Source organism: Oncorhynchus gorbuscha, linkage group LG19, assembly GCF_021184085.1.
Source record: "Oncorhynchus gorbuscha isolate QuinsamMale2020 ecotype Even-year linkage group LG19, OgorEven_v1.0, whole genome shotgun sequence".
In the NCBI taxonomy this organism is placed as follows: Eukaryota; Metazoa; Chordata; class Actinopteri; order Salmoniformes; family Salmonidae; genus Oncorhynchus; species Oncorhynchus gorbuscha.
This window is the reverse complement of record NC_060191.1, coordinates 40,825,414-40,843,955: the sequence shown is the minus strand read 5'-3', so window position 1 is coordinate 40,843,955 and position 18,542 is coordinate 40,825,414. Positions and strand designations below refer to the sequence as shown.

The following is an 18,542-nucleotide window of genomic DNA, read 5'->3' as shown; positions in this document are numbered from 1 at the left end:
ACAGGTCGCTCCTACCAGGTGGCGTGGCGAGAATCTGTCACCTCACCACGCGCTCTCACCACTGGTGTCCCCCAGGGCTCTGTTCTAGGCCCTCTCCTATTCTCGCTATACACCAAGTCACTTGGCTCTGTCATAACCTCACATGGTCTCTCCTATCATTGCTATGCAGACGACACACAATTAATCTTCTCCTTTCCCCCTTCTGATGACCAGGTGGCGAATCGCATCTCTGCATGTCTGGCAGACATATCAGTGTGGATGACGGATCACCACCTCAAGCTGAACCTCGGCAAGACGGAGCTGCTCTTCCTCCCGGGGAAGGACTGCCCGTTCCATGATCTCGCCATCACGGTTGACAACTCCATTGTGTCCTCCTCCCAGAGCGCTAAGAACCTTGGCGTGATCCTGGACAACACCCTGTCGTTCTCAACCAACATCAAGGCGGTGGCCCGTTCCTGTAGGTTCATGCTCTACAACATCCGCAGAGTACGACCCTGCCTCACACAGGAAGCGGCGCAGGTCCTAATCCAGGCTCTTGTCATCTCCCGTCTGGATTACTGCAACTCGCTGTTGGCTGGGCTCCCTGCCTGTGCCATTAAACCCCTTCAACTCATCCAGAACGCCGCAGCCCGTCTGGTGTTCAACCTTCCCAAGTTCTCTCACGTCACCCCGCTCCTCCGTTCTCTCCACTGGCTTCCAGTTGAAGCTCGCATCCGCTACAAGACCATGGTGCTTGCCTACGGAGCTGTGAGGGGAACGGCACCTCAGTGCCTCCAGGCTCTGATCAGGCCCTACACCCAAACAAGGGCACTGCGTTCATCCACCTCTGGCCTGCTCGCCTCCCTACCACTGAGGAAGTACAGCTCCCGCTCAGCCCAGTCAAACCTGTTCGCTGCTCTGGCCCCCAATGGTGGAACAAACTCCCTCACGACGCCAGGACAGCGGAGTCAATCACCACCTTCCGGAGACACCTGAAACCCCACCTCTTTAAGGAATACCTAGGATAGGATAAGTAATCCCTCTCACCCCCCCCCTTTAAGATTCAGATGCACTATTGTAAAGTGACTGTTCCACTCGATGTCATAAGGTGAATGCACCAATTTGTAAGTTGCTCTGGATAAGAGCATCTGCTAAATGACTTAAATGTAAAATGTAAATGTAAACGGTCAAAGCGTCAATACAGGACTAAGATTGAGTCCTACTACACCGGTTCGGACACTCGTCGGATGTGGCAGGGCTTGCAAACTATTACAGACTACAAAGGGAAACCCAGCCGCGAGCTGCCCAGTGACGCGAGCTTACCAGACGTGATAAATATCTTTAATGTTCGCTTTGAGGCAAGCAACACTGAAGCATGCATGAGAGCACCAGCTGTTCCGGACGTCTGTGTGATCACACTCTTCGTAGCCGATGTGAGCAAGACCTTTAAACAGGTCAACATTCACAAGGACGTGGGGACAGATGGATTACCAGGATGTGTACTCAGAACATGCGTGGACCAACGGGCAAGTGTCTTCACTGACATTTTCAACCTCTCCCTGACCGAGTCTGTAATACCTACATGTTTCAAGCAGACCTCACATCAACACCATCATCCTGGAAACACTAGACCCACTGCAATTCGCACACCGCCCCAAAAGATCCACAGATGACGCAATCTCAATCGCACTACAGAATGCCCGTACACACCTGGACAAAAGGAACACCTATGTTTTATATACCTACAGCTCAGCGTTCAACACCATTGTGCCCTGAAAACTCATCACTAAGCTAAGGACCCTGGTACTAAACACCTCCCTCTGCAACTGGATACTGGACTTCCTGACGGGCCGCCCCCAGGTAGTAAGGGTAGGCAATAACACATCTGCCACGCTGATCCTCAACACGGGGACCCCTCAGGGGTGCGTGCTTAGTCCCCTCCTGTACTCCCTGTTCACCCACGACTGCATGGCCAGGCACGACTCCAAACACCACCATTAAGTTTGCTGACGACACAACGGTGGTAGGCCTGATAGGCCTGATCACCGACAACGATGAGCCTATAGGGAAGAGGTCAGAGACCTGGCAGTGTGGTGCCATGACAACAACCTCTCCCTCGAGAGTTTCAAGTTCCTTGGTGTCACCAACAAACTATCATGGTCCAAACTAGAGGTCAACCGATTTTGATTTTTCAAGGCCGATACCGATACCGATTATTGGAGGACCAAAAAACCCGATACCGATTTTTAACATTTATTTTTACATTCGTAATAATGACAATTACAACAATATTGAATTAACACTTATTTTAACTTAATATAAAACATAAATAAAATCAGTTTAGCCTCAAATAAATAATGAAACATGTTCAATTTGGTTTAAATAACGCAAAAACAAAGTGTTGGAGAAGAAAGTAGTATGTGCCATGTAAAAAATATGTGCCATGTAAAAAAGCTAACGTTTAAGTTCCTTGCTCAGGTCATGAGAACATATGAAAGTTGGTGGTTCCTTTTAACATGAAACTTCAATATTCCAAGGTAAGAGGTTTTAGGTTCTAGTTAATATAGTATTTATAGGACTATTTCTCTCTGTACCATTTGTATTTCATATACCTTTGACTATTGGATGTTCTTATAGGCACTTTATTATTGCCAGTGTAACAGTATAGCTTCTGTCCCCCTCCTCGCCCCAACCTGGGCTCAAACCAGGAACACATCGACAACAGCCACACTCGAAGCATCGTTACCCATCACTCCACAAAAGCCGCGGCCCTTGCAGCGTAAGGGGAATAACTACTCCAAATCTAAAAGCGAGTCACGTTTGAAACAGTATTAGCACACACCCAGGTAACTAGCTAGCCATTTCACATTGGTTACACCAGCCATTAGGCTGATAGGCTTGAAGTCATAAACAGCGCTGTGCTTGCGAAGAGCTGCTGGAAAAACGCACGAAAGTACTGTTTAAATGAATGATTATGGGCCTGCTGCTGCTCAGTCATACTGCTCTATCAAATCAGATCACAAAGAAATACGAGCCTTTGGTCATTAATATGATCGAATCCGGAAACTATCATTTCGAAAACAAAACGTTTATTATTTCAGTGAAATACGGAACTGTTCGGTATTTTATCTAACGGGTGGCGTCAAAATATTCTTGTTACATTGCACAACCTTCAATGTATGTCATAATTACGTAAAATTCTGGCAAATTAGATCGCAATGAGCGTGCAATGAACGCAAGAGAATGACACAATTTTACCTGGTTAATATTGCCTGCTAAACTGGATTAGTAGTTATAACTAGTGATGATTGATTGTGTTTTATAAGATAAGTTTAATGCAAGCTAGCAATTTCCCTTGGCTTCTACTGCATTTGCGTAACAGGCAGATTACTTGTGGAGTGCAATGGTTAGAGCGTTGGACTAGTTAACTGTGCGGTGCAAGATTGGAACTCCTGAGCTGACAAGTTGAAAATCTGTCGTTCTGCCCCATGAACAACGCAGTTAACCCACAGTTCCTAGGCAGTCATTGAAAATAAGAATGTACTTGCCTAGTTAAATAAAAGGTTTAATTTTTAAAAATTAAATTTAAAAAATAATCGGAAATCGGTGCCCAATAATACAGATTTCCGATTGTTATGAAAACTTGAAATCGGCCCTAATTAATCGGCCGTTCCGATTAATCGGTTGACCTCTAGTCCAAACACACCAAGAAAGTTGTGGAGATGGCACAAATTTCTACTGCTGCACGATCAAGAGCATCCTGACCGGTTGCATCACCGCCTGGTATAGCAACTGCTTGGCATCTGACCTTAAGGCGCTACAGAGGGTAGTGTGTACGGCCCAGTACATCACTGGGGCCTCGCTCTCATCCAGACACCTATATACTAGGTAGTGTCAGATGAAGGCCCCAAAAATTGTCAAAGACTCCAGTCACCCAAGTCATAGACTGTTCTCTCTGCTACCGCATGGCAAGCGGTGCCGGAGCGCCAAGTCTAGGTCCAAAAGGCTCCTTAACAGCTTCTACCCCCAAACCATAAGACTGCTGAACAATTAATCAAATGGCCACCCAGAATATTTGTTTTTACACTGATGCTACTCGCTGTTTATTATCTCTGCATAGACACTTTACCCCTACCTACATGTACAACTTACCTCGACTAACCTGTACTCCCACACATTGACTCGGTACCGGTACCCCCAGTATATAGCCTCATTATTTATATTATTATATATTTTTAAACTTTAGTTTATTTAGTAACTATTTCCTTAACTGCATTGTTGGTTAAGGGTGTGTAAGTAAGCATTTCACGGTCTCTATAGCTGTTGTATTAGGCACGTGACAAATAACATTTGATTTGAACTTGGGTCAAAAGACTATTCAATGATTATGTTAGATTGATTCAATGTCATGGTATGATTACTGCAATTCTCTGTTACAACGATTATTATTATGCCAACCAATACATTGTTTGGGTAACACTACTTGTCTTTGTCTTGTAATAACTGAGTAACTACTTTGATATGTCAAACATTTTATTGCTCAGATAAACATAGCAACTAGATGAGCTTTTGGCTGTCATATCAGTTACTATGTAATTACACAAATATAATAAATACAAACTTAATGGGATTTTGGTTAATATTTCTGTTGAAGTGTATAAGAATGTAAACCTAGATTTGGGATTAAGATCTGTCCTTTATTCCTCCTTCACACCTACTGAACTACACAAGAGATGACAAGCATAACACAGCTTGGTTAAAATAAATGAAAGGAATGTTGGTAGGCCTAAGCCTTTTCCTTGGAGCCGAAAGCTGGACAGACAAACAAACAGTCATCATCTCATTCCACACCCAATAATGGGTTGTACCAGGCACAGACAGTGACGAGGGGGTAAACCTCAGCATTTCGTAAAAACATCACCCTATTGGTGCACTTTGTCCCAGCCCCAGGTCCTCACAAATGGGCTGGTCTGGGCATGTATTAACAGCAGCAACAATACACACTTCACCATGGGAAGGTGACTTGAAGACTGAAGACTCGACTGACGACTTACAGCGTCCCCTGGCGAGACTGTGCAATCGATCTACGTTATGCTGAGAAGTAAAATAATGAGAAATAATGAAGAAAATAGTCAAGGGGAGAGGCAACAATACAATGAGTGTACAAAACATTAGACATGAGAAAGACTGACCAGGTGAAAGCTATGATCCCTTATTGATTTCACTTGATAAGTCCACTTTAATCAGTGTAGATGAAGGGGAGGAGACTGGTTAGACACATTTTTATGCCTTGAGACAATTGAGACATGGATTGTGTATGTCTGCCAATTCATAGGGTAAATGGGCAAGACAAATGATTTAAGTGCGTTTGAACAGGGTATGGTAATAAGTGCACTAGTTTGATTGTGTCAAAAACTGCAGCGCTGCTGGGTTATTCACGCTCAACAGTTTCTCATATGTATCAATAATGGTCCACAACCCAAAGGACATCCAGCCAATTTGACACAACTGTGGGAAGCATTGGAGTCAACTTGGGCCAGCATCCCTGTGGAATGCAACTCAATATTATGAAACTGTTCTTAATGTTATGTTCCTGGGTGTACACAGTATGATTTCCGTACAGATGATTTTTGAGCCTGCCATCCATTTCTTTGACAAATTTTGACAGCTACACTCATGTTTGTATGTATACCTTTCAGATTTCTGTACACATGAAGAGATAATATCCTTTACCAAAAGATGAGAGGAGGGCCATGGTACTTTACATCACTGCACATCTACATACACCTGGATAATCAGATGCACAGTCTGTTCATTGGACCTTGTAGCTAAACCCCTTTTATTAGTTTCCCACATGTTGACATCTGAAGAATCAGCCCTCTGTTGCTGCCCCCATGGAGACAGTGATAAGTGAGGGTCCATTCATTCTCACTGGGAAGGTAGAACTGAAATGCACACCACTGTACTAAACAGAGGCCTCTCTAAGAATACACATTACACAAACACAAAGCAGCACTGTTGGAAACACACTCAGGTAATACCCAGAATCCTTCACGTTCGCAACTAAAAGGACATCCTTGAAATTCTGTCCATGTAGAAATCTGATTATGGGATGTAATTCTCTTGTCGGTGTAGGAAGTAAATGCCCCTGGGATTGAAAGTTGTTCCCTACAGATGTAATGGTATCAGAATTAAATGAAGACATAACTTCAAAGGGCTCTCTAACGTAAGCATACACAAGGGTAAACTGTGGTAGTGCTAGACAAATAAATAAATGTCTCACCCATTAAGGATAATTACAAAGTTAAAGACTAGGGCTCTGGGACAGGGGTATCGTACTCTAGGAATAGCTGGCCGCTCCCACAGGGTAGCCAGAAGTTTACAGAGTAGGCTGATAAGAGAGGAGGAGTTGACACACAAGGTCACATAAGGTGATGAGTGGCATTGAAAGAAGTTTAGGAGTGAAAACATTTATTTGTCATATTCAACCTCCAATGCTTTACAAAAGGGTGATGTTTCTACTAAAAATACATAACGGCATATTGGCATATTGCCAATGTAAAAATCATGAAGGCCTACTCAGGTAAGTGCAAAAGATGATGAGACTATTATTTTGACAGCTCAAGATGATCCTCCTCATTCTTGGCAGTTCTACAGAAGTGCATTACTCGACGAACCATCAAACAGGCAAAGCGTCAATACAAGACTAAGATCGAATCGTACTACACCAGCTCTGACGCTCGTCGGATGTGGCAGGGTTTGCAAACCATTACTGACTACAAAGGGAAGCACAGCCGAGAGCTGCCCAGTGACACGAGCCTACCAGACTAGCTATACTACTTCTATGCTCGTTTCGAGGCAAATAACACTGAAACATGCATGAGAGCACCAGGTGTTCAGTGAAGACTGTGTAATCTCTCCACAGCCGATGTGAGTAAGATCATTAAACAGGTCAACATTCGCAAGGCCGCAGGGCCAGACGGATTACCAGGACGTGTACTGCGAGCATGCGCTGACCAACTGACAAGTGTCTTCACTGACATTTTCAAACTCTCCCTGTCCGAGTCTGTAATACAACATGTTTTTTTATTTTTTTTATTTCACCTTTATTTAACCAGGTAGGCTAGTTGAGAACAAGTTCTCATTTACAACTGCAACCTGGCCAAGATAAAGCATAGCAGTGTGAACAGACAACATAGAGTTACACATAGAGTAAACAATTAACAAGTCAAGAAAAAAAGAGTCAATATACATTGTGTGCAAAAGGCATGAGGAGGTAGGCGGATAATTACAATTTTGCAGATTAACACTGGAGTGATAAATGATCAGATGGTCATGTACAGGTAGAGATACTGGTGTGCAAAAGAGCAGAAAAGTAAATAAATATAAACAGTATGGGGATGAGGTAGGTAAATTGGGTGGGCTATTTACCAATAGACTATGTACAGCTGCAGCAATCGGTTAGCTGCTCAGATAGCAGATGTTTGAAGTTGGTGAGGGAGATAAAAGTCTCCAACTTCAGCGATTTTTCCAATTCGTTCCAGTCACAGGCAGCAGAGAACTGGAACGAAAGGAGGCCAAATGAGGTGTTGGTTTTAGGGATGATCAGTGAGATACACCTGCTGGAGCGCGTGCTACAGGTAGGTGTTGCCATCGTGACCAGTGAACTGAGATAAGGCAGAGCTTTACCTAGCATGGACTTGTAGATGACCTGGAGCCAGTGGGTCTGGCGACGAATATGTAGCGAGGGCCAGCCGACTAGAGCATACAGGTCGCAGTGGTGGGTGGTATAAGGTGCTTTAGTAACAAAACGGATGGCACTGTGATAAACTGCATCCAATTTGCTGAGTAGAGTATTGGAAGCTATTTTGTAGATGACATCGCCGAAGTCGAGGATCGGTAGGATAGTCAGTTTTACTAGGGTAAGTTTGGCGGCGTGAGTGAAGGAGGCTTTGTTGCGGAATAGAAAGCCGACTAGATTTGATTTTAGATTGGAGATGTTTGATATGATTCTGGAAGGAGAGTTTACAGTCTAGCCAGACACCTAGGTACACCTATAGATGTCCACATATTCTAGGTTGGAACCATCCAGGGTGGTGATGCTAGTCGGGTGTGCGGGTGCAGGTAGCGAACGGTTGAGAAGCATGCATTTGGTTTTACTAGCGTTTACGAGTAGTTAGAGGCCACGGAAGAAGTGTTGTATGGCGTTGAAGCTCGTTTGGAGGTTAGATAGCACAGTGTCCAAGGAAGGGCCGGAAGTATACAGAATGATGTCGTCTGCGTAGAGGTGGATCAGGGAATCGCCCGCACAAGAGCAACATCATTGATATATACAAAGAAAAGAGTCGGGCCAAGAATTGAACCCTGTGGCACCCCCATAGAGACTGCCAGAGGACCGGACAACATGCCCTCCGATTTGACACACTGAACTCTGTCTGCAAAGTAGTTGGTGAACCAGGCAAGGCAGTGGTTAGAAAAACCGAGGCTACTGAGTCTGCCGATAAGAATATGGTGATTGACAGAGTCGAAAGCCTTGGCCAAGTCGATGAAGATGGCTGCACAGTACTGTCTTTTATTGATGGCGGTTATGATATTGTTTAGTACCTTGAGCGTGGATGAGGTGCATCCGTGACCGGCTCGGAAACCAGATTGCACAGCGGAGAAGGTACGGTGGGATTCGAGATGGTCAGTGACCTGTTTGTTGACTTGGCTTTCGAAGACCTTAGATAGGCAGGGCAGGATGGATATAGTTCTGTAACAGTTTGGGTCCAGGGTGTCTCCCCTGTTGTCTCCCCCTTCCAATCCTTGGGGATCTCAGACGATATGAAAGAGAGGTTGAACAGGCTGGTAATAGGGGTTGCGACAATGGCGGCGGATAGTTTCAGAAATAGAGGGTCCAGAGTGTCAAGCCCAGCTGATCTGTACGGGTCCAGGTTTTGCAGCTCTTTCAGAACATCTGCTGTCTGGATTTGGGTAAAGGAGAAGAGGCTTGGGCGAGTAGCTGCGCGGGGGGAGTAGCCAGGAGGAATCAGACCACCATAATGCCTGTTCCCTAGAACACTAAGGTAACCTGCCTAAATGACTACTGGTCCGTAGCACTCACGCCTGTAGCCATGAAATGCTTTGAAAGGCTGGTCATGGCTCACATCAACACCATTATTCCAGAAACCTTAGACCCACTCCAATTTGCATAGCACCCCAACAGATCCACAGATGCTGCAATCTTTATTGCACTCCACACTGCCCTTTCCCACTTGGACAAAAGGAACACCTATGTGAGAATGCTATTCATTGACTACAGCACAGCGTTCAACACCAAAGTGCCCTCGAAGCTCATCAATAAGTTAAGGACTCTGGGAACACCTCCCTCTGCAACTGGATCCTGGACTTCTGGTCGCCCCCAGGTGTTAAGGGTAGGTAACAACACATCCGTCACGCTGATCCTCAACACAGGGGCCCCTCAGGGGTGTGTGCTCAGTCCCCTCCCTGTCTACTTCCTGTTCACTCATGACTGCACGGCCAGGCACAATTCCAACACCATCATTAAGTTTGCCGATAACACAACAATGGTAGGCCTGATCACCGACAACAACGAGACAGCTTATAGGGAGGAGGTCAGAGACCTGGCCGTGTGGTGCCAGAACAACAACCTCTCCCTCAAAGTGATCAAGACAAAGGAGATGATTGTGGACTACAGGAAAAAGAGGACCGAGCAAACCCCCATTCTCATTGACAGGGCTGCATTGGAGCAGGTTGAGAGCGTCAAGTGCCTTGGTGTCCATATCACAAACAAACTAAGATGGTCCAAGCACAACAAGATAGTTGTGAAGAGGGCACTACAAAACCTATTACCCCTTAGGAGACTGAAAAGATTTGGCATGGGTCCTCAGATCCTCAAAAGGTTCTACAGCTGCACCATCGAGAGCATCTTGATGTTGCATCACTACTTGTTATAGCAACTGCTCAGCCTCCAACCGCAAGGCACTACAGAGGTTAGTGCGAACGGCCCAGTACATCACTCGGGCCAAGCTTCCTGCCACCCAGGACTATACCAGGCGGTGTCAGAGGAAGGCCCACTAGGTCCAAGAGGCTTCTAAACAGTTCTACCCCCAAGCCATAAGACTCCTGAACAAATGGCTACCCAGACTATTTGCAGACTATTTGCCCCCCTCTTTTACACCACTGCTGCTACCTACATGTACATATTCCCTCAACTAACCGGTGCTCCCGCACCATGGACTCTGTACCGGTTCCCCCCTGTATATGGTCTCGCTACTGTTATTTTACTGCTGCTCTTTAATTACTATTATTTCTTATTCTTATCCATATTTTTTTAACTGCATTGTTGGTTAGGGGCTCGAAAGTAAGCATTTCACTGTAAGGTCTACACCTGCTGTATTAGGCACATGATACTAATAATATTTTATTTTATTTTATTTTATTGAATGTAAAATACGCACCAGGAATATGTGATGCCAGGCCAACGATGGTTAATAAATAAAGATACTTCACTCAGGCCGTTTACCATTGAAAAAATGGTCAGTTCTGTTCTACTTAACTTGGTGTGTCTCCCATAGACAGTATTGCCTGGTCTCCGTAGTTTATTGACTTCCACTTAACCAGAAAAAAACGGCTGAAGAAACTGCGTGTGGGGTCACTCGCTTCCTTTTCCCTCTTTGGTCAGGGCGAGGAGTGTCAGCAATACTTCCTGAAACACCTGTTTGTCAGGTAGTGCACACTGGGTAGGCACAGCGGAGAAACTGAGTCACACAAAAAAAATGGACGACGAGTATCCGAAACGCAAAATTTGACAAGACTTGACAATTTACTCTAACTTTTTCTAAAGCCCTACATCATTTTACTAAAATGGTTTGGCTTCAACACAGGATTATACGTCTGAACATTGTCGTGTTGCTGTATTTAATGGTTTGTTTTGGTGAGTACAACCCTCTCATTTGTCAAGCTCGTTTTCAATGTCACAGATCAACGAATTTGCGAGACTAGACTACCTTTACACAAGCATTTGGATTGTGGGTGTTTTTATAGAATCCTGATTTTGTACCTTTTATAATTGTCTAGGCCTACTTCAAAAAAAAAAAGAAGCTTACATACAAATTCTTTATGAATTATTGTTAGAATTATTATAATAAGCCACGTGTTTACCTTCATAGTTAACATAATATATTACTATGTATTTATACAACCTACAACATTTTGAATAGGCTACTATGTATCCATTTGTGAATAGTCACTACCAAATAATTATACTGCATGTTCACAACAAACCAAATTGCGCCTGAGGCTAGGTTCCTTACAACAGGAATGCAGTATCATGTCATGTAAAATTCATAGGACTCATGGCTTTTTCCCTTGTTTTCAATTTCACTCACGTTTTGTTATTGAGTTTAAAGTACCCTGCGTCCAATTCCAAGCAGACATTATCTAGAACTGAGAATATGACTTTTGGGTGAGGTCTACTGACATTGATCAGATTTATATAACTATTGGTTGGACAGCAGGAGAAGTCATTTCCTGTACGTTTGAGACGTAATAGTACATGCAATGGGCTCAAAGGGTTGCCAATTTTCTCATCAACAATTAGAATGTCAACCGCTATCAAGCATCTACTGCTTGAAATACTTTGTTCAACACGATTGCTACCTTGGTTATGAGATTAGCTTGTTCATTCTCGGTCCACTTTACTCCAAGGTGTTTTGAAATAGTGCAGGATATCTGCATACCCTATTTAGCCCTCTGATTCTGCTCTGTACAATGTATTTTAGATCACTCAAATATTTGTAGTTCGCAGTACTCGGACTGTCTCTTTGTCCTTAGAGAGAGTTCTTGTTTTCTTCTTTAAAAAAAAACATTCCTTTGAATATGTGTCCTTCACTTGTCCAAGGTAGAATAATTGTAATGTACTGTGGAAATCTGAATCTCTGAACCACATGCAGGCCTACAGTATGCTGTATGTTAAATGATACGTTTGCATTTCCCTGTGTGTGTTGGAGTTCACATGGAAAATACAGCATTGAATCTATGGGTTTGGGCCTGTTTTGAAATATAACACACATTATGTAAATGTTTTGTATTTCTTTTGCATTGCACAATGTCTGCATTGGCAACGCTCATCACAAGGAATACAACTTCTACTGTAGGCTGTGTCGTTATTGCCATGTTTGCTGAACGTTGATGGAAAGATCAACAGCTGTTGTTGTTCGTCTGCCAATCCAGGAATTGGTAAAGGATCATTTTCCGTGTGCCACTTTAACACGTACACAACTTGTTATGCAAACTATTAGAAAATCAGTTCCTCCTCAGTTTCTACACATTATACAATGGGCTGTGCAGAATTAGTTTTGTAAGCACATTCTAGGCAGACCGTGCATTGCATAGAGAAAGTAGATTTAATACCTCGGCTAATAAATGGTTGAGATTTTGTTTCATTACTTGTGGTTATTATGTCTATGCTCTCATTGTCCAATGGGGGGTAGACAGAGAGAGAGAAAAAAACTATGACACTAATACTGCTACAACTAGTAGTCTTGTTGTCAGATGGTGCCAAGAAAACAATGTTTCCCATGGAAAGTTCATTAGATTGTGTTTTTTCCAATTAATGCCAGGCAGTGTACAGAAGGTTTGATGTTGCCATCTGGGTACGGGGTTAATACTGGGTCAACAATGTGGGCCTTTGGGGTTACCTTTGACCTTTGACATTGTGATTATACACAATTGTCGAATGAGAACTATAGCTTTATTCTGTTTATTTGCGTTTTGTTTATGTGAACTACCTTGCTCTGAAATTATTCATCTTTTGACTTCTACAATGTATTTTGTTCCCAACTGGATTTTACTTAAAATTCTGTGCAATCGTCTGCCCTTCCTCCTCCTTAATCTATCTTCCTCATCTGACCACCTCCCTGTCCTGCTGCCTCTCTCAGTGCTGTGCCCTGTGTCAGCCATGACAGTGAGCTCCCCTGCAGAGGTCCATTCTGTGAGGGGCAATGCCGTCACCCTGACTTGCACCTTCACCTCTACCAGCCGAGCCACCAGCCGTATGTCAGTGGACTGGTCCTACAGGCCCCAGACCGGAGGCCCTCCGCAGGCAGTAAGTACGCACCATAGAAAGTGAATCAGTATATTGAGTTAATTTGTTAATAAAGCACACATTTGATGAAGAACTCTTGTGCTTTTATGTCCTGGCATGGGTACACTGAATATGGCTGCTGATACGTTGACTTCAATTGTGACGCCATTTCTAGTAATTCTATTTCTCTGAAACCCTTAACCCCTGGGAATATGACTCAGAAACCCCAGGCAGTTAGTGGCAGGAATCAGGATCACTCTTCCACATCTTGGTGATGTGGTAAATGTATGTTAAATGTATGCCTCGAGCTGGAAGTTGTGAGTCAGGGCTCCGACACCAAAGCTCCCCTAGATCCAATTTCCTTGTCGATACTCTGAGCGGCTGACCGCGTAAGTTTTTAATTCCATTTGGAGGGGCCGATAATGTATACGCTATGTAGTTGTTGGGATATCATATCCTATAGGAGCGCTCAGCGCTAAGTGATGGCTAATGTGCTGTGGCTCCCTCGATGGGGTAATAGAAGCTGTTGGTTTAGTCATTAAGATGTAGTAGTCAGGCCTACTGCTGTGTCAGTGTTTGCAGATAGAGTGGGTTCTCATGTCACTGACACAAACTCTTTATCCTAGGGGTGTGTCGGCTTGTCCCGAATCCTGTATAAGCGTAGCTGGGTTGGTCGATACCAGGGTATACCGGAATCAAACAACATCCTTGGTTTAATTTCTTTATTTACTTGGAACAAGTTTGTTCTGTGCAACTACAGACGGATAGTGAAACGTGTAGAACATTTCGCCGCATAGCCCCACAGAGCTAGCCAACACAACGGAGCTAGAAAGTGAATTTGTCTCTCGTAGCACGTTTGTTTCCATCCAATTTCATTAGTGGATTCGGACACTTTTATTGACACAATCGTATATCAAAAGGCACTGTGAATAAGCATTTGAAAAAAACTCTATCAGAAATATAATTTACCAGCCAAGGCTTGAGAACTATGAATTGGTGGTGTGCTTCAGTCTCCCTGCATAATTATCAATATCTTGATGAGAATTCATTTCCAGGACTGAAAAGGCAGCTCTAGCAACAGACAGTGATGGAGGACTTGTGATTCACTTCCTCTCAATGACACTGAATGAACAACTCCAGTCAATCAAGGTCTTGTATAAGACGTGATCAAATCAATTCAATGTTCATTTAAATGCAATTGCCCATGATCCATCAGGTTTTTATTCAGTGAGTCAGTACCGTTACGGTAACAGCAAAGCTTTTAACCACAGGCCCTAACATTGCACCCTGAGTGCCGGTTTCCCGAACCCAGATTATTCCAGGCTTGAAAATCATTCTCAGTGGAGAATCTCATTGAAAGTGAGTTTTAGTCCAGGACAAGCTTTAATCTGGGTCCGGCTCTGAATGTTTCAGAGGCACTTGGCTGTGTATAATCTCCATTTGGCTAGGCGTAACCTGTCTGAGGTAGGCTTGAGTGTTTGTCTGGGTTGACTGAGTGCAGTGATTAGATTTAGTATGCTGTCTGTATCAGCCCTCTCGGCTCTATGGCCGTCTGAACTGAAGTGCCTCCTGGAGAGCCCAGCCCATACAGAGCTATAAAACAATATAACTGTTGAGCACCATTGATTGTTATCAGGCCTGCCTGCCGTGTGTTCGTCTTTGTGTATATTTTCCTGTGATGTTTATTCCCTATGTGTAGTTTGTTTTCTCCAATGTGTCTCTTTGACACTTCTTATTGTCCCCCTACTTTTTGAAAACACGGTGATGGTTAGTGTGATTGATGCAGTGTTTCTGTTGTCTGTGTCTTGTAAAGTGGCTCTGTAGTTGCTACGGTCTGTGTAACACTGTCCTGCCCAGAGCCGTCACAATCTCTCCTCTTCTCTTTGTTCCCCAGTTCTTCCACTTCTCCTCTCTGGCGTTCCCTCCGCAGGAAGGCCAGTTTCACGGGCGTGTGAAGTGGCTGGGCAGCCCGGCCCGGGGCGAGGCCTCCATCCAGCTCCTCAACGCCTCCCTCAGCGACAACGGCACCTACACCTGCTCAGTCAGGAACCCCCCTGACGTACACGGATCACCCACCTCACAGACCGTCCTCACCGTGACGCCCAAAGGTGAGGCAATTACTTCGAAAAATGTATGTTTAGGGAAAATGCATGGATGTCAATGGGACGCATGAGAAAAAGTGCATCTCGAGTCAGGATTTGGCTCTTAATTGAGAGGCAGAAGTTTAGGATTTGTTAGTAAAGGTGATTTGTGGGTTCACACTATTGACCTTAGGAATGATGACGTGTAGAACATGACTCTATGGGAATTGTGGCACTGGGGAGATATATTGGGGGTAAAACCTACTACCTCGTGTTCAATACTGGTATGGTTGGGCGCATATTTATTGGCACCTTTTTAAAGACTTCTACGGTAGATTTAGGCACGTATGTGCTACAGATTGAGTCATATTTTCCACAAAGCTTAAACAATCCCTCTTTTAAGAAGCGTTTAGGGGTTTCTTAAAGCAGTTGTACACGAGAGAGCGTGCTAAACAACTTTTTTTAGCACGGCTGTGCTGGGGTCATAGGTAATGAGGCGGATCTCGTACCTAAAGAGATCAGAAAATCGTTAGCGTCTCCACTTTGCGCTGACACTGAGTGTAAATGTGGTTATGATGAACCCTCTCCTCTCCACAGTGCTCGCGGTTCGTTTCACGGACGTGGCGGTGCTTCTAGCCTTCATCCTGCTTCCTTCCACCATCATCACGCTGGCTCTGCTGGGACGCATGTGCTGCCCTCCGAGGGACAAGAGCCAGACCCAGGGTTACCACTCCCCTATTGAGGTCACACCCGAGTGAGTGGATTTACTCCTCAATCAGTGCACCAGTTCTTCAGGACATCCTAGACATATGGTTTTAAAGAAGTGATATGGTTTCTGGTGAAGGGAGCCTCCAACCCTGACTTGCTGAATGGACATGGCTTTTTCTCAATGAATCTTTCCTTGATTCCTTGCGCCTTCTCTCCTTCCATCTCAAAATGCGTTGGAGAAGAGGGTCCAAGGGGAGGGGCAGTGGACCTTCTCCTTCAATACGATTTGAGAAGGAGCTGAGCAGAGAGGATGCGAGGAATCAAGGAAATTCATCATATTCATTGAAAAACGGACTTTTGCCAATATAGAAAATTACTAATGCTGACCGTTTTGTGATTTGACCAATTTGAACTCTATCATCTTTTTGACAGAGATGAGCCTGGCTTTAAGCAGATCAACCGCAAGGAGAAAAACATGACTTGTTGTGACCTATATTTTCTGGTATGGCCTTTTTTTTTTTTTTTTTTTGCTCATGAATTACTTAGGGGCACATGTCTCGCCCGATCAATGACATACTCTTAAATTTTACATGTAGTCTACGTCTGACAATATGAGACGTCCATGAAATATTTATCTGTTACCCCACTTCCTGTCCCTAGGATTCCGACTATGAGGATTACTACATCCACAAAGAGAGGCCTCTGGCTCAGGGAGAGACCATGGCCGTGTCTCAGTGCTAGAGACCCCTGGTGGCCGTGCTCTGTAAGGACAGAGGCCTCCTCCATGCCTTGCCAATGGGAGTGGTTGGCCAGAATTCTCACTTATACTGTTTGTTTAAAATGCCAAGATTCCTGGACTTAGTTCTGTCTCACACATCAGTATCCACTCACACTCCTCCCTTCTCTCATGGCTTGTCAACAGCTGATTCTACTGGTGGGATAGACACTGCCTGACACATGGACACACACTTACGTTTTGCACTATACTATAAACATTTCTGGATAGATTTTCTTATTATGAAGGAGATGCGTATATTACTAAGTTATTGTCTGCTTTATCACATTTGTAATGTAGAATCATTGTTTTTGTACAGCTATTGTGAGAGTTTTTGTTGAACTATTGGACCTTATGGAATCTATTGCTAGAATTGTAGACCGTCTTTACCTGTGGCTACATCTGCTTCATTGAGTCCAATTAATATTATTTGAAACATATATTTCAGAGTTTTTTTGTTACATTTGAACCTGTTGGTATCACTACATTCAGGAGTGGACCAACTATGAATTCTGATTTAGATGTTGAATGAAGTTACAGGATTTTATTTACATGTTGGAAGTTGGATGTACAGTGTAGTGAATGTTGTTGAATGTGTGTGCAAATGATTGAAAAATGATGCTTAATAAAATACATAAATGTTCTTGTCCGTTGGTAAAATGGTTTGTCCATTTACCATGTAAGTTGAACTACAGTACATTTTCAATAGTGTCGGTCTCTAAACCTTATCGGACTTAAATTAGCACCCATCCATGTTGCTGGTGTAAACTACACTGAAGTAAAATATAAACGCAACATGTAAAATGTTGGTCCCATGTTTAATGAGTTGAAATAAACGGTCCCAGAAATGTTCCATACGCACAAAACCCTTATTTCTCACAACTTTTGTGCACAAATATGTTTATATCCCTGTTAGTGAACATTACTCCTTTGCCAAGATAATCCATCCACCTGACAGGTGTGGCATATCAAGAAGCTGATTAATCAGCATGATCATTACACAGGTGCATCTTGTGCTGGGGACAGTAAAAGGCTGCTCTAAAATGTGCAGTTTTATCACACAATACAATGCCACAGATGTCTCAAGTTTTGAGGGAGCGTGCAATTGGCATGCTGACTGCAGGAATGTCCACCAGAGCTGTTGCCAGAGAATTGAATGTTAATTTATCTACCACGACTTTCAATGTCGTTTAGAGGATTTGGCAGTACGTCCAACCGGCCTCACAACCTCAGACCACTTGTAATGGCTTTGTGTGGGCGAGTGGTTTGCTGATGTCAACGAACACAATTGCATTTAACAATGGGAGATCGGAATGCCCAAAAGTACCGTGATGAGATCCTGAGGCCCATCGTGAGGTCAATTTTCTTTTAAGGAATCTGTGATCAACAGATGCATATTTGTATTCCCAGTCATGTGAAATCCATTGATCAGGGCTTGATGAATTTATTTCAATTGACATGGTTGCATGTTGCATTTATATTTTTGTTCAGTATAATAACCTAGAGCAGTCCAATAAATTGGTCATGAGACTAATTTAGAATATTTTAATTTTATTATAAAATAAATAGCTTGTCAGATTCATTCCTCAGTCCAATTAGTTTTTGTCGTTTCATCCTAAATTATTTAGGTGAAATAATTATTTCTACCATGGCAACACATTTGTGTTCGATTCAGTGAGTCATATAAATCTTGAAGGACCACTGGTTTTTGCTATTGAGCGTAACCATATTACAGTTTGAACATCTTGAAGAACAGTCTGGCCTTAATGGCCATGTCCTCTTATAATCTCCACCTGGCACAGCCAAAAGAGGACTGGCCACCCCTCAGAGCCTGGTTCCTCTCTAGGTTTCTTCCTAGGTTCCTGGCTTTTTAGGGAGTTTTTCAAAGCCACAGTGCTTCTACATTTGCATT

The 18,542-nt window shown here is 43.6% G+C and overlaps 1 protein-coding gene across 1 annotated transcript; it reads left to right on the top strand.

Annotated features, from left to right (window-relative positions):
* The first annotated feature begins 10,636 nt into the window (after nucleotides 1-10,636).
* Nucleotides 10,637-17,273, top strand: LOC124005643 (myelin protein zero-like protein 3). Its single transcript, XM_046315081.1, has 6 exons — nucleotides 10,637-10,915; nucleotides 12,921-13,087; nucleotides 14,961-15,174; nucleotides 15,745-15,901; nucleotides 16,288-16,357; nucleotides 16,516-17,273. Exons 1-6 carry the CDS (start codon nucleotides 10,846-10,848, stop codon nucleotides 16,594-16,596), a joined length of 759 nt encoding a protein of 252 aa, XP_046171037.1. The 5' UTR covers nucleotides 10,637-10,845; the 3' UTR covers nucleotides 16,597-17,273.
* The last annotated feature ends 1,269 nt before the right edge of the window (nucleotides 17,274-18,542 follow it).